The 14,160-nt window shown below is 41.1% G+C and overlaps 1 protein-coding gene across 10 annotated transcripts in view; it reads right to left on the bottom strand.

Moving 5' to 3' along the window:
* The window catches only part of Obsc (Obscurin), a gene marked incomplete at its 5' end in the record, with an annotated part of 440,143 nt that overhangs the window by 212,461 nt on the left and 213,522 nt on the right, over positions 1-14,160 (bottom strand). For 8 of the 10 annotated variants that reach the window (XM_070082639.1, XM_070082646.1, XM_070082644.1 and 5 more), the window contains 1 exon segment: positions 6,489-6,566. In XM_070082639.1, the coding sequence (XP_069938740.1) occupies positions 6,489-6,566 (78 nt within the window). 10 annotated transcript variants of the gene reach the window in all.

The following is a 14,160-nucleotide window of genomic DNA, read 5'->3' on the forward strand; positions in this document are numbered from 1 at the left end:
ATATATATATATATATATATATATATAATTCTCTTACAGATGCGCATTTAAGAAAAACTAATGTAAGTGAAAAACGAAAATTGGAGATTAAGAAAAATCTCCTTCAAAATAATATACTATTCGTAAAAGGTGAATATTTAAGAATCGAATAATAATATTACATATATATAGATTGCATATTATTTAAAGTTCATCCCAGAAAGAGGGGGGGGGGGTGAAAAAAGCATGAAACAGAAAATAAAAAAAAATAAAAACTGTCTGTAAATTGGAAGATATTTTATGTTTAAGAAATGGCATTAAGGCAGGTGAATATAAGTACTATTAAAAACAGATATAAGTAGAGATTTCTTTATAAGTAATGTTATGTACAGACGTTATGGGCGATCCTCCCTAAGTTTTGAACGGGAGATTCAACTAAAATACCCTTAGATGTACTCTTACAAACTAGTGAGTACTCACAAGACCTCATATGTACTTACACAGATTGCCTCATAATGACTCACACTACCATACAAGTACTCACACTGACTCACTGGTACTCATGCAGCTTATTAAAGGACTCGCCTAACCTAAGAGGTACTCACACAGCCCCTTAAGTACTCACACACACTAAGACAAATGCACAGTTAATCACACGACTGACAGACTAAAACAAAAAAACTGCCTAATGTGAATGAGATTTGGGACAGGTAATGTTATTAGATTTAGACGAGTTAACCCCTGCAGGAAGCTAAACAGAAAACGGGACTGAGAACTCCACCCACTTCTCTCCGTTAAAAATATTTCTAACTGTCAAAGAAATATTGTATCACTTTCTGTCGTGCCCATCACAGTCTTTCTAGCTTTTCTGGGGACTTAAGGGGATGAATGGGATCTTTGGACTTAGTGTTATGACAGTTAAAGCACCGTAATCTCTCAATATCTTCATGGAACACGTTTCGGTCCTGGGACCCTTCTGGTCACTCCAATATACCCTAAGTACATTCACTAGTGTTACTTCTTCCAGTATCGTTGTACCTTCACCTATGCCTCAAACTGCACCTAAGTTACACCTGCCGCTACACATTCACCTACACTTACACCAATACCACAGATTATTATTATGAGTTTTAGTTTTCCAAGTTACTTTCTATATACAAATAAGACAGCGATTACAGAAGAAATTGTAAGTGATTTAGCTAAGAATGAAAATAAACGTGACGAATTTAATTAGAAGCTATTGTAATAATGTTAGAGTACAACGGTCACAGAACTGCGCAGGAAGCCGACTGATGTACTGAAAAAAAGTAAATACCTGCTACAAAGACGCTTTTGCCAAATTGTAAACAATGCCTTTGTAAGTACGGGTTACAGAAAAGCGAAAAGTTTGTTTCAATGCAAAGCGGAGAGTTTGATAAAGTTGGTGCGGGAGAGTCCGTCAGTGGAAAAAAAAAAGCAGTGGAAGTATATGTTGAAGATTGAGACACTTATGCAGCATATGGGAATCTTTATTCAGGAAACGTTTCGCCACACAGTGGCTTCATCAGTCCAATACAAAGAGGAAGGCGTAAGGAGAGGAGGAGAATGAGGTAATCAGTCCCTCAACCTGGAGTCGATGGACTGAACACATCGACTCCAGGTTGAGGGACTGATTACCTCATTCTCCTCCTCTCCTTACGCCTTCCTCTTTGTATTGGACTGATGAAGCCACTGTGTGGCGAAACGTTTCCTGAATAAAGATTCCCATATGCTGCATAAGTGTCTCAATCTTCAACTTGTCGGTTTTTCAAACCATTCATCACAATGGAAGTATATAACAGATAGCCTCACGCGGATGTTAAGAGGAAAAGAAAAAGTCAGAGGAGCGGAAAATTTCCTGTTTCGCGAATGGGTTTTAAGACAAGCTGTTTGTTCATTGTTTACATTATTCACGCGTCCCGTCAAGACGATGGCGTCATACTAAGTGGTGAATCGCTCAACATTAAAAAACCTTAAACATTCCTAGATTATTATTATGCTATCTATATTTTTCTTTTTGGGAGGGGGGATTTATTAGAGGGGAAGGCGGGCTTATTAGTTGCACCGAAAAGTTTATTTTGATCACGTGAAACAAAAGTTATTAAAGTTATTCTGTCCTAAGAAATTTGGCAGGTGCCTCTGTAGCAGATAGTGATGGGCGCTATACTGACTGACTGGCTGAATGATTTCTATCAAATCATCATTACCCTCGTTCTTCTGGGTCTTTTACTGGGCAAAGGAGTAGGAACAAGTTCTTTGCCCTTCTCGGTGCCTCCTTTCAGTCGAGGGGCCGAATCCCTACTTACTAGAGGCAATGAACTCTTCTTCACTCCTTTAGCTTTCATTCTCTGTTGCATCTCTGATACGCTTTCAGTTTTACCCTCAGCTGAAGAAGCGTCTCTGAGGGAGACGTCTCTTGTGCTCTCTAGGACCGGGAGATCACTGCCAGTTCCTGGTATCACTCGTCTGGCAGGGTCCCAACCCTCGTACCTCTTGTTCATGCTCCCTATACCTGATCTCTGGAGTTCTGCTTCTTTTTGGATGTCTGTGGTGGACTTAGCTGCTCTAGCTGCCTCTACACCTAAATGAGAGGACCGCCCAGTGGTCCACGAGTACCATCCATGCACGGACCTAGCGGGTGTGGACCTGCTTCTTCCACTTTTGGTCCTCGGGCGAGCATTGGACCTGGAGTCACAGAAGGCTACTCTTCTGCTGATATTCCCACAGTGCGCTTTGCTCGAAGGGTCTACCATTTGGCCAAAGAAACATATTACTCTCACTGGTGACGGCTGCCTCACGTCGCTGTCAAACCACACGTCTAGATTCTCGTCCTTTTCTTCATTGTCAGGAGGCAGTTGCACTCGAAAGCGTCTGTACTTCTGCATCACCTTCTCAGCATCAGCTGTTAAGGCTAAGCTAGGAAGAGATCCTGTAATATCTTTACTCCTGGACGCTTGTAGTCCCTGGGTGGAATATCTCTGCATGACTGGAAGATCAAGAGCCTCGTATGTTAGCCGAGGACGGCTTACTGAATCTCGACGGCTATCTGCTGAGAAAACCTTACCGGGACTCTTAATTGAATTATGAAGACTCTTTGATGGGCATACTGTTGTAGAGGTTGGCTGGGGATCAGACTTGCCCTTGTCACAAGGTCGAATAATGGAGTCCTCTTGTTTGCTAGTCTTTCTTGAGCTTATGGTAGAAGTCTCTACTCGATCTCCCCATAAATCAATTTCCTCGAGTGATTTCATTTCTTTGGAGTTTGTATTACTAATGACTGCCACTTTTGTCTGGTTAGATGCTGGGTCACTCAGAGCAACTTGTACTTCCTCTGCTTTACTGTCCTTGACTGTCATTCCTTCCCTCTCAATATTTTCACCCCTTTTAACTGTTGATTCAAGATTATTTTCGGATTCTTTAGGGTTTCCTTCACTAGAGGGAAAAGTCGACTCAGATCTAGATTGGTTTTCTTCCTTTGGTGGGATGCAGGATTGAGATCCGCCTGCGTCTTTTTTCCTGAGGGAGTTCTCCAGTTCGTCTTCGACTACAATAAATAAAGATTTCCGGTGTCGTGGTGGGGAAGAAATTTCCTTCTCTCCCAAAAACATCGCAATCCAGTCTCCTCCTTCGTTTTCTATTTTTTTGTAAGGTTTTGATTCTTCATTTAAACGTTGAGGTGTTGCAAGTGTATCATCCTCAACAGCTCCTGAGTGCTGATCCACCTCTAGACATGAATTCAACGTGTGTTGCTGTGGCTCCACTGACTTCTTTTTAGTCAAATCCTTCTGCTTGTCCTTCCCGCCGAGGGTTTCCTTCCCGTTCTTGGCCAAACTTTCTTCCTGAACTACACTCTTGGCTGTTCCTTCACTTGGTTTCGCTTTCTCGCTAGCATCACGGGTCTCCTGATCTGGAAGATCACAAGTGTCCTTCACATCACTCAGGACTCCAAACCCTAATGATGGAGAGTCGACGTCTCTTCCTCCCGAGACGTTGATTTCATTCATTTTCACATCTACGTTTGACTTTATCTCCTTGTTTTCCGCTTGAAGTGTGGCTAGAAGTGCGCGACGTTGAGTGTACGTGAGTTTTCTACCACTGCCCTTGGCCAGCGTGCTGCCAGAGTGTGTTTTCTGCGCCATATTCTTGACCTCTGGGTTACTAACCTTTATGTTGCTGTGGCTAACACTCTGATCCTTGGGTTGACTCCAGGATCCTGTTTTATCTCCACTGACCTTGCTCCTTTCTGTCGAATTAATAGAAAGCTGCTGGTTCACCTCTGGCCCAGGAGCAACGTCCGGCTGCACCACTGGTTGCCCACTTCCCACAGTTAAATGTCTCTTGACTGCCAAGGAATCGATCTCATCACTATTCTCTACCAGACTTTCTGCTTTCAGAGACTGCAGTCTCTGGGTTTCCAATTTTCTAATACTCCATCCCACTTTCTCGACATTTTTAGTTACACTATCTTCTTCTCTCGCTGGCAATCCTCTCTTAATTTCAGATTTTTTGCAATTTGTTGCATTTTTCTGAGAGTTTGCAGTTTCCCTGACCTCAGCACTGAGTACAGCTGTGTCAGACATTGGTGTGAGGTCGAGAGTGTTGTTAGTGTCACCAGGCTGTGTCAAGGAGTATTTACTGTCCTCGTTATTCTCGCCTTTTCCTCCTCCTCGTTTAAGTGAGTCCATCTCTTTCTCCTTTATAGTATTTTCTTTCGCCTCTCCAGTGACCTCAATCCTTGGAGGTTCTCCTCGCTGCCTCCTCGCTGCCTCCACTGCCTCTCTCGCCGCTGTTAGTAGTGACAGTGATTCGTCCTTCATAGACCAGAAATCGCCCGATTTTTCCATTTTAGTTTCTTCTTTTATCCTTCTTCCAGCTTTCTCTTCATCCCCTTTCTTATCATTAACATTGTTTCGGCTCTTGGTGTTTATTTCTTCCCTTGAGTTTGTCATCTTCCCGTCTGTTACGTCCACCTCACCAACACTTGCGTTAAATTCTTGTGAGTCAGGGATCGTAAGTACCGGCTTACGTCGTAATGGTGGAGATAATTCAGGTCCTATCCAGAACCCATCATCATCAAACGTCTCCCTGTCATTCACGTTATTCTTTTTCTCGCTTTCCACAGTTCCAGGATTATTTCCAGGAGGCGCTTGGGATACCTGAGATGGCCCAGCGTCCGTCACAGCAGATGGTGAGTTATTTTCCTGGACCTCCGTAGGTGCTCCCTCTTGTCTCTTGCTTGCTGCTTGTGTCCTCAGTGGGTCACTGTCTCTTTCCTCAGCGATGTTTCCCCCACAATGTGGTTTCTCTTTTTCCTTCAGTACTCTCGAGGCGAACTTGCGGTTTTTGCTGCCTGCTTCAAGAGCCGTTGTAGACGTCGTCAGCGGTAGTTCCTCAGGATCTGTGAGAGTGCCTCGTGCCTCGTCAGTGTCTTGCATCTTGGCACTCTCCAGTGATCCCCGTGGAGACAGACTTCTCGCCTTTCCTCTTTTATTTACTTTTAAAAGATCTGTATCTCTAATGCAACTTATTGCAGAGCTCTCTTTATTCTTTAACTTTTTGTCTCTCTTTGGCGTTTCCGTTTTTACTTCACCAGGAGCTTTATCCTGAGTGTTTGAATTTTCATCGTTATCTGTTTTTGATTCATTTGTGTTATTTATACCTTCGCTTCTTTCATTTATGTTTTCTTCTGGTTTCGTGGTTTCGCCCATGGCCATATAACCAAAGGAGAATGTTGGTCTGCTTATTGGCGGCGACGTCTCGCGATCAGCCCAGAAGTCAAAATTTTCCTCTTTTTTATCACATGCTTTATCAGCCACATCTTCCTCCACATTCATTCTTACATCTGTATCTTGTTTAGTATCCGTTTCCAGCTTTGTCGCAGTTGCTTCAAGTCCTGTCGGCCTCATCTCCCCACTCAGAGAACGATCCTCTTCCCAGGCTCTGTCTTGGATGGTGTCAACTTGACGCATCTCAACAGAGGAGTCTTCAGCCCCACCTGGAAGCTCGATCTCATGAAGCTTCTGCTTGCACTGGGTATCGCAGTCACTCTGTGGACAAACCTCACTTACAGGTTGCACAGTCGTCAAGGGCTGCTCCCACTGAGACCAGAAATCAACTTCTTCCTCCCACTGGATCTCATTGACTTTTTTCTTTGCATCTGTGTCTTCGGGAAGTTCGCGGGACTGAGAAGGTGAGTCTGTGAAGGTCTTCAAAACTTTACTCTTCTCTAAGTTCTCCAGTGTCGCTTTCTCATCCCTCTCTGTGAGCTCCAACTTCTGTGTTTCGTCCTTAAGTAGCCTATCTCCTTTCTCTCCACTTTTCCAGTTACCTCTCTGAACTTCGCTTCTCCTTTGCCCAGTAGCAGAACCAGCAAATCCACCATGGAAAAATCCAAGGCCCTTTATCCCTCCCTTGACATCATCTTTAACATTCTCTTTGCCTCTAATCTCGGCTTCTGCGACTTCCATGGGATAGACTTTCTCAGACTTAACTACACAGGCGGTGGGATCCGTCAAGCGAGCCTCGGACACGATGCTATCGTCTGCCTTCAACAGTCCTCCAGCAAGGTCCTGCCGGGTACGTGAACCAAGGTGTTTGGACCATCTCAATAAATATTTTTTTTTTGTACATAAGCTATTCGTAAAAGGTGAATGACTGATGCTTGCTGGAGAATAAAAGTCATATTACCGTGGCTGAAACAATTTGAAATTAAAACAGGAGGGTGTTTCGCTCCGATCCTGGAACATTATCAAGAAGCAAGTAACTTAACGGTCCAGGACCAAACAATCCTCCATCTTTCAATTCCTATTTGATGTTTAATTGTGTTTTGCGTAAACTAATCGTGAGGAATATCTGAATAAACAATATTTTCGTTATATAATCGAAATGTTTATATAAATAAGAGTCATGGTATCGTAAGATATTTTAATAATAATAATAATAATAATAATAATAATAATAATAATAATAATAATAATAATAAACATTTCAGTGATATGTTTAAATAATTCAAGGCTGACAAATATAAATGGCACTGTTTACAAATATAAGAGGTGAGTCGTAGCAGCAATCAGCTGATCGTGAGTCGTAGCATCAATCAGCTGATAGTGAGTCGTAGCATCAATCAGCTGACCGTGAGTCGTAGCAACAATCAGCTGATAGTGAGTCGTAGCATCAATCAGCTGATAGTGAGTCGTAGCAACAATCAGCTGATAGTGAGTCGTAGCATCAATCAGCTGATCGTGAGTCGTAGCATCAATCAGCTGATAGTGAGTCCTTGTAGCACTCAGCCGATCGTGAGCCGTAGCAGCAATCAGCTGATCGTGAGTCGTAGGAACAATCAGCTGATCGTGAGTCGTAGAAACAATCAGCTGATCGTGAGTCGTAGCAGCAATCAGCTGATCGTGAGACGTAGCAGCAATCAGCTGATCGTGAACCGTAGCAGCAATCAGCTGATCGTGAGTCGTAGGAACAATCAGCTGATCGTGAGTCGTAGCAGCAATCAGCTGATCGTGAGTCGTAGCAGCAATCAGCTGATCGTGAGACGTAGCAGCAATCAGCTGATCGTGAACCGTAGCAGCAATCAGCTGATCGTCAGTCGTAGCAGCAATCAGCTGATCGTGAGACGTAGCAGCAATCAGCTGATCGTGAACCGTAGCAGCAATCAGCTGATCGTGAGTCGTAGCAGCAATCAACTGATCGTCAGTCGTAGCAGCAATCAGCTGATCGTGAGACGTAGCAGCAATCAGCTGATCGTGAGTCGTGTAGCAATCAGCTGATCGTGAGCCGTAGCAGTAATCAGCTGATCGTCAGTCGTAGCAGCAATCAGGTGATCGTGAGTCGTAGCATCAATCAGCTGATCGTGAGTCGCAGCAGCAATCAGCTGATAGTGAGTCCTTGTAGCACTCAGCCGATCGTGAGCCGTAGCAGCAATCAGCTGATCGTGAGTCGTAGGAACAATCAGCTGATCGCGAGTCGTAGAAACAATCAGCTGATCGTGAGTCGTAACAGCAATCAGCTGATCGTGAGACGTAGCAGCAATCAGCTGATCGTGAACCGTAGCAGCAATCAGCTGATCGTGAGTCGTAGGAACAATCAGCTGATCGTGAGTCGTAGCAGCAATCAGCCGATCGTGAGTCGTAGCAGCAATTAGCTGATCGTGAGACGTAGCAGCAATCAGCTGATCGTGAACCGTAGCAGCAATCAGCTGATCGTCAGTCGTAGCAGCAATCAGCTGATCGTGAGACATAGCAGCAATCAGCTGATCGTGAGACATAGCAGCAATCAGCTGATCGTGAACCGTAGCAGCAATCAGCTGATCGTCAGTCGTAGCAGCAATCAGCTGATCGTGAGACGTACCAGCAATCAGCTGATCGTGAACCGTAGCAGCAATCAGCTGATCGTGAGTCGTAGCAGCAATCAACTGATCGTCAGTCGTAGCAGCAATCAGCTGATCGTGAGACGTAGCAGCAATCAGCTGATCGTGAGTCGTGTAGCAATCAGCTGATCGTGAGCCGTAGCAGTAATCAGCTGATCGTCAGTCGTAGCAGCAATCAGGTGATCGTGAGTCGTAGCATCAATCAGGTGATCGTGAGTCGCAGCATCAATCAGCTGATCGTGAGTCGCAGCAGCAATCAGCTGATCGTGAGCCGTAGCATCAATCAGCTGATCGTGAGCCGTAGCATCAATCAGCTGATCGTGAGTCGTAGCATCAATCAGCTGATAGGCTTTTGTTTACTCACCTGCACTTGAAGTTCTTTTCAAATTTGGGTCAATTTAAAGTTATAACTAAAAAAAGTACATATGAAAAAAGTCATAAAAATAAAAATAAAAATACTAAGTACAAAATTATTATTATTATTATTATTATTATTAAGCTACAAATAATATTAATAGCAATATCTATCTAGCCGCAAGCGGGTGGTAATTTTTTTTCCAGTTGTAAAATAGACGAACACAAAATATCATTGATAATTACATATCACACGATGATGTTATGAAACAAATTAAGATGTTAATTGGCTCTACGTGGCACATTCTCGATACATTTCCCAGAAGTCTTCGTTAGACCCCCAAAAAAGGATGAACACTTAACGGGAAATACAGTGACGATATAGATAGATCTACGAAGGAACAAATAAATACAAAGATCTGCTTGTGGCAACACTGACTTAGTTGTATGGAACTGTATTATCCAGGAATGTATGTATGGTAAGCTGTGAATGATTTATATATTGTTTGTATGATGTATGATAGACAGAGGATGATTTGTGAATAGCATGATGATTTATATGTGATATATGTATAATGTGTACATACGTATATATGTATATTATATATATATATATATATATATATATATATATATATATATATATATATATATATATATATATATATATATATATATATATATATATATATATATATATAGAGTTTCGCTCAAGTGTCGTTACTGTGCCATGTCTCGCTCAACTGTGATTGCCATAAAGTCCTACAGAAGAAAACATAGCCTTGCTCCGACTGACTCTATTTTCTGGTCTGTCAAGAAACTGTAGATGAGAGATGGGGCAGGCAATCAAAAACAGTGGAGCATACTCAAGGTGTAAGCCTCTACTGTCGAGCAGGTACGAGATACGCCTTAGATGCTGTTAGCTTCTTGGCTGCCTTGCTTGCCAGATTTACCACATAATTCTTCATAAACAGTTTGGAGTCAAATTTCACAAATGGATTATCCACCTTACCTCCATTTTCTAACACTCTTCCAATCATTCTTACCTCTGCTCCAGTAATAACATCATGGTGCCTAGAGATCATCTGTGTTTTTTTCAGAAACAAATGTAAACTGCTAATGTTTTTCCCAGGTTGATATAACTGTAAGCTGGTGATTGATGCAATTGAGAGCAGTTGGCATTCCTCTCACGGATAAGTAAATACCAGAGTACAGTCGTCTGCATAGGTATGGGATTCTAGGACGAGGTGAAAAATGTCATTGAAGTAGACGTTCCACAATAATGAATCAAGCACACTTCCTGTCGAACATTGATACCCAGTGAGCGGTTCATGGACTCTGATCCACTCAGAAGAGTCTATATAAGACTTGAAGATAATCACTAAGGAGGTGTAGTGCAGAGCCAGACTCCCAGTGTTGGAAGTTTTGCCAAGAGTACCTGGTGCTATACTCGGTCCAAAGCACTAGCAATGTCCAAGTAGAAGCAGGAGAAGACTTTCATTCTGAGATGTCAAACTCCCAGGAAAGGTCTGGCCGGATTCCTCTCTCCCACAGCCAGGTTGTGCGTGATGATACTTTACCCAGTTCATTGGATAACCTGAGTGTGGTAAAGACAGCCTTTGTGGTCGGATGAGTCAACAAGTGAGGTCTGCAAGTGACTGTGTGACTTTCTTCAGAGAGATCACTCATTACTGGATCTAGAGACGAGCAAGGGATATGATTGGGGGGAGTCTACAAAAGTTTCTCATGTCAAACACTGCAAGAAGTTCACCAAAATCCCTGTACATAAGATGCTGGTTGAGGTACCCAGTAATTACGTGGCATGCTGAATACAATGTAATCTGCTTGTACACTGTACAAGCTTTGTATAGAAATACTAGGCTTTATCATAGTCTCTTAAAACTCATGAACAGAAACTCAAATATTATTTCTTATTTTGATACGTATTTTTCTTACAGAAAAGGGGTCCAGTAAAACAGCCAAAGGCCTCAACGACTAAAAGTACCACTAACAGGGTCATCATATAACCAGCATCCGCATCCGGAGAACCTCTCAACGTTTTCCTGATAAAACACCACCACGCCTCTGTAGGACCTGATACACGACACCCTTGAACGATAACATGACACAGCTGAACGACGCGTCTTTCAAAGTCTGTCGTGGTTCGGCCAAACGTTTTAATATCCGGTGTTTACTCCATGTTGCAAAATGCATAATGTATAGGGTATGATCTTTGGTGTATGATGCATCAATATGATGAAAGGTTTATATCTTTCATGCGATGTATACATAATGTATATGTGGTGTATGATGATTCTTGATGTATGATGTATCATGTGTAATATGTAACGTTTGTTGGATGATGTATGATCTATGAAGTACGATACATAATGTATGCTACAAGATTTATGGTGTATTCTATATGTATGATAAATAATGTATGATATACATGATTCTCGTTGCACAGCACATGATGTAAGCCACATGATACGTATTCATAATGCATGAGGTACGTCACGAGACACATGGTGTATATCCTGCAATGATTCACAACATGAGATGCCCCACCTAGGCTGCATGGCAGTCTGATGTGAATGAAGGAATGAAGTGAACTGAATGAAGCGTGGATCAGAATCTAAGCAGCGTAGCTCTAACAGAAACCAGAAGAAGCCGTTATAAGTTCGCACGATATAAGTTCTTACGATTTACGATATCTACAAGTCTTTTATTTTCAAAGTATGTTATGTATTGTAATAACATATTACAAGCATCTAAACTGCAACAGTATCAAATACAATAAAATTAATTGCAGCAGCAACAATTAGCATCTAGCTGCGTGTATTTCCGTACGTTCCAGCACACTCATTTAAGTGGTAATTGCAATTAACAGCTTTCACTACAGTTATTCAATCTATCCACTTCTACACACTAGATAAATCTGTATTTCTGAAATCCCCGAGAAAAGTACAGGAGTATTTCAGGATACATTAATCTTTTGCCACCAGGTTAGATGTCTGTGTGTCAAACGTACATAATAATGGACAAAAATTTTATACATAAGGACAATAAATTTCAAGACGACATAAAATTTAAGGCACCACAATTTTGAGCCGTATTCAGGGCAATCCATATTTACACTTTCGTTTACAATAGCTGAATACTAACTCTGACTTTTTCCTAAGCTCACGTTTCCATTATTTTTATCAGCTCGTGAAGGTATAGGGCGAAATTTTAAAGGATTTTTTAATGTGGTATCAGTGAGTTAAATTAAGATTTATTTGCAAGAGATGACGCCATTTTTACATCACCAGTAAACAGATTTTTCAGGGATAACTTAAATATTCACCAAAGAAAACGATTAAACACTTAAAATTATGCTATTATATAATTTACTAGTTTGTTATACACCACCACAACTAACCTAGCAGCCAAGCATAAATTTGTTGAAATTAACGTAATACATAATATCAATTTATCAAACCTATCTAAGAATTTCCATGATTTTAAATTAACCATTTTGTGAGTGGGAGCAAAGCTACAACTGCCTCAATTTTCCCACACAGAAATAATGCCATTATTCTCTGGCAGTTAAACGAGAAAAAAAAATTATCTGGGGTAAAGAACAAGATATTTTTTTCGACTACCAATGACAGATTATTTTAAATAGAGAAAAGAGCATCATTCCTCGAGTAGGCGTCACAACATTTCTTTACTCAATAAACAAGATACAGTAACAACTGGATAATCTATACTGAATACGGCTCGTAGTATACATCTTATATACACCATACCAACATCCACTAAACAGTAATAACGGCTAAGATACAATATAAATACATTAGCACTTGATTTCTCAAGAGTATCAACGGTGTCAACACAAACTTTAAACACTTAATACAATCAACACTTGTATTCACCGAGGCAAACTTGGATTACTGGCAACGAAGAAAAACTTAACTACAATAGCGTATTCCCGTTAGAAATTCATGTTATTAATAATTAAAAAAAAAGCTTCACTACGTTTTCTATACACGCTTCAAGGGTTGAACTACATTTTCTATGATACACGCTTTTAAGGGTGTGACTACGACAAACTTGTGTGAGAACAACCCGAGTTTTATATATACATATATATGAATAAAATAAACCACTGGTTGGGTTTAAAAAGGTTTAAATCCATAGTGAGAACATTTATAAAAAAAAGTCTGAAAGTACGATTCAGCAGGATTAAAAAAAATCGTAAAAAATATGGAGAAAGAAAATGGGAAAACGGAAGCAGCAATACTGTTTTTCGCAAGAGAAAACAGGTGACAAAATATTACAAAAAAGGGTAAAGCAATAAAAAAAAGGGGGGAAGGTGTAGAAGGAAAGTGAAGCTGAGGGAAAACAACAATAATATCAACAACCATAAACCAAAAATACAGATAATAAAAATAACAGGGATAATGAAAACGGTATAAAATACCGTCAAGATTAAGACGCATGTGCAACAGTTGGGTATTTTTATTGTCGAAATGTCTCGCCTACGTGGTAGACCTCTTCAATTAAATAGAGAGAATGGGTTGAAGGCAGTAGAAGTGACGAGGTAAAGATGATGTAATCAGTCCATTCAACCTTGTAGAAATAGTTTGAGGTTGTCAGAACCTCAGTCAGGAGAAGAGTTGAACTCTTCTCCAGGGACTGACCACCTCAAACTATTTCTACAAGGTTGAATGGACTGATTACATCATCTTTACCTCGTTACTTCAATCCATTCTCCATGTTAAACTGAAGAAGCCTACTGCATAGGCGAAACGTTTGAACAACAAATACCCAACTGCTGTACGTGCGTCTTATACATCAGAACTACTAGGCACAGGGGAAGACTTGAATTACAAATGACGGGTTATTCTCATCCAAGGTTCGAAGCTCGCTCAAAAAAATTATATATATATATAAAAACAGTAGCGGATGCCAAAACAAATATGTGAAACTCCTCACTGATATGCTGTTGCTTCGTATATTCATCTCAACTCTTCAACGGTGTTGTTGATGACGGAGTGTTTGTGTGTGTGTGTAGACGATCTCCAAGAGATGTTTTACGACCCCCAGGAGCATTGGAGATAGGGAGAGGAGACAGACAAGAGAGGAAATGGAAGAAACAGAAGAGAGAATGGGCGAAAGAACACAAGTATGCTCTTTCATCCTGACGAACTGTGGCATATGGGAGATGGAGAGAGAGAGAAAGAGGAGAGTAAAGGGAAGAGATGGGTAAGAATGACAGACATGTCTTCCATATAGTGCGATTTGTTTCGTAAATGGGATTGCAAAACCTCATCCAAGATTGAGCTGCACTTGGAAAGACCTTCATTATACCAGCTACTCAATTCTGGATGAAGTTTTACAATGGCATTCATAATTACACTATAGAGAGGAACTTCATGAAACAGCTG

Source organism: Cherax quadricarinatus, chromosome 7 (genome assembly GCF_038502225.1).
Source record: "Cherax quadricarinatus isolate ZL_2023a chromosome 7, ASM3850222v1, whole genome shotgun sequence".
NCBI classification, from domain to species: Eukaryota; Metazoa; Arthropoda; class Malacostraca; order Decapoda; family Parastacidae; genus Cherax; species Cherax quadricarinatus.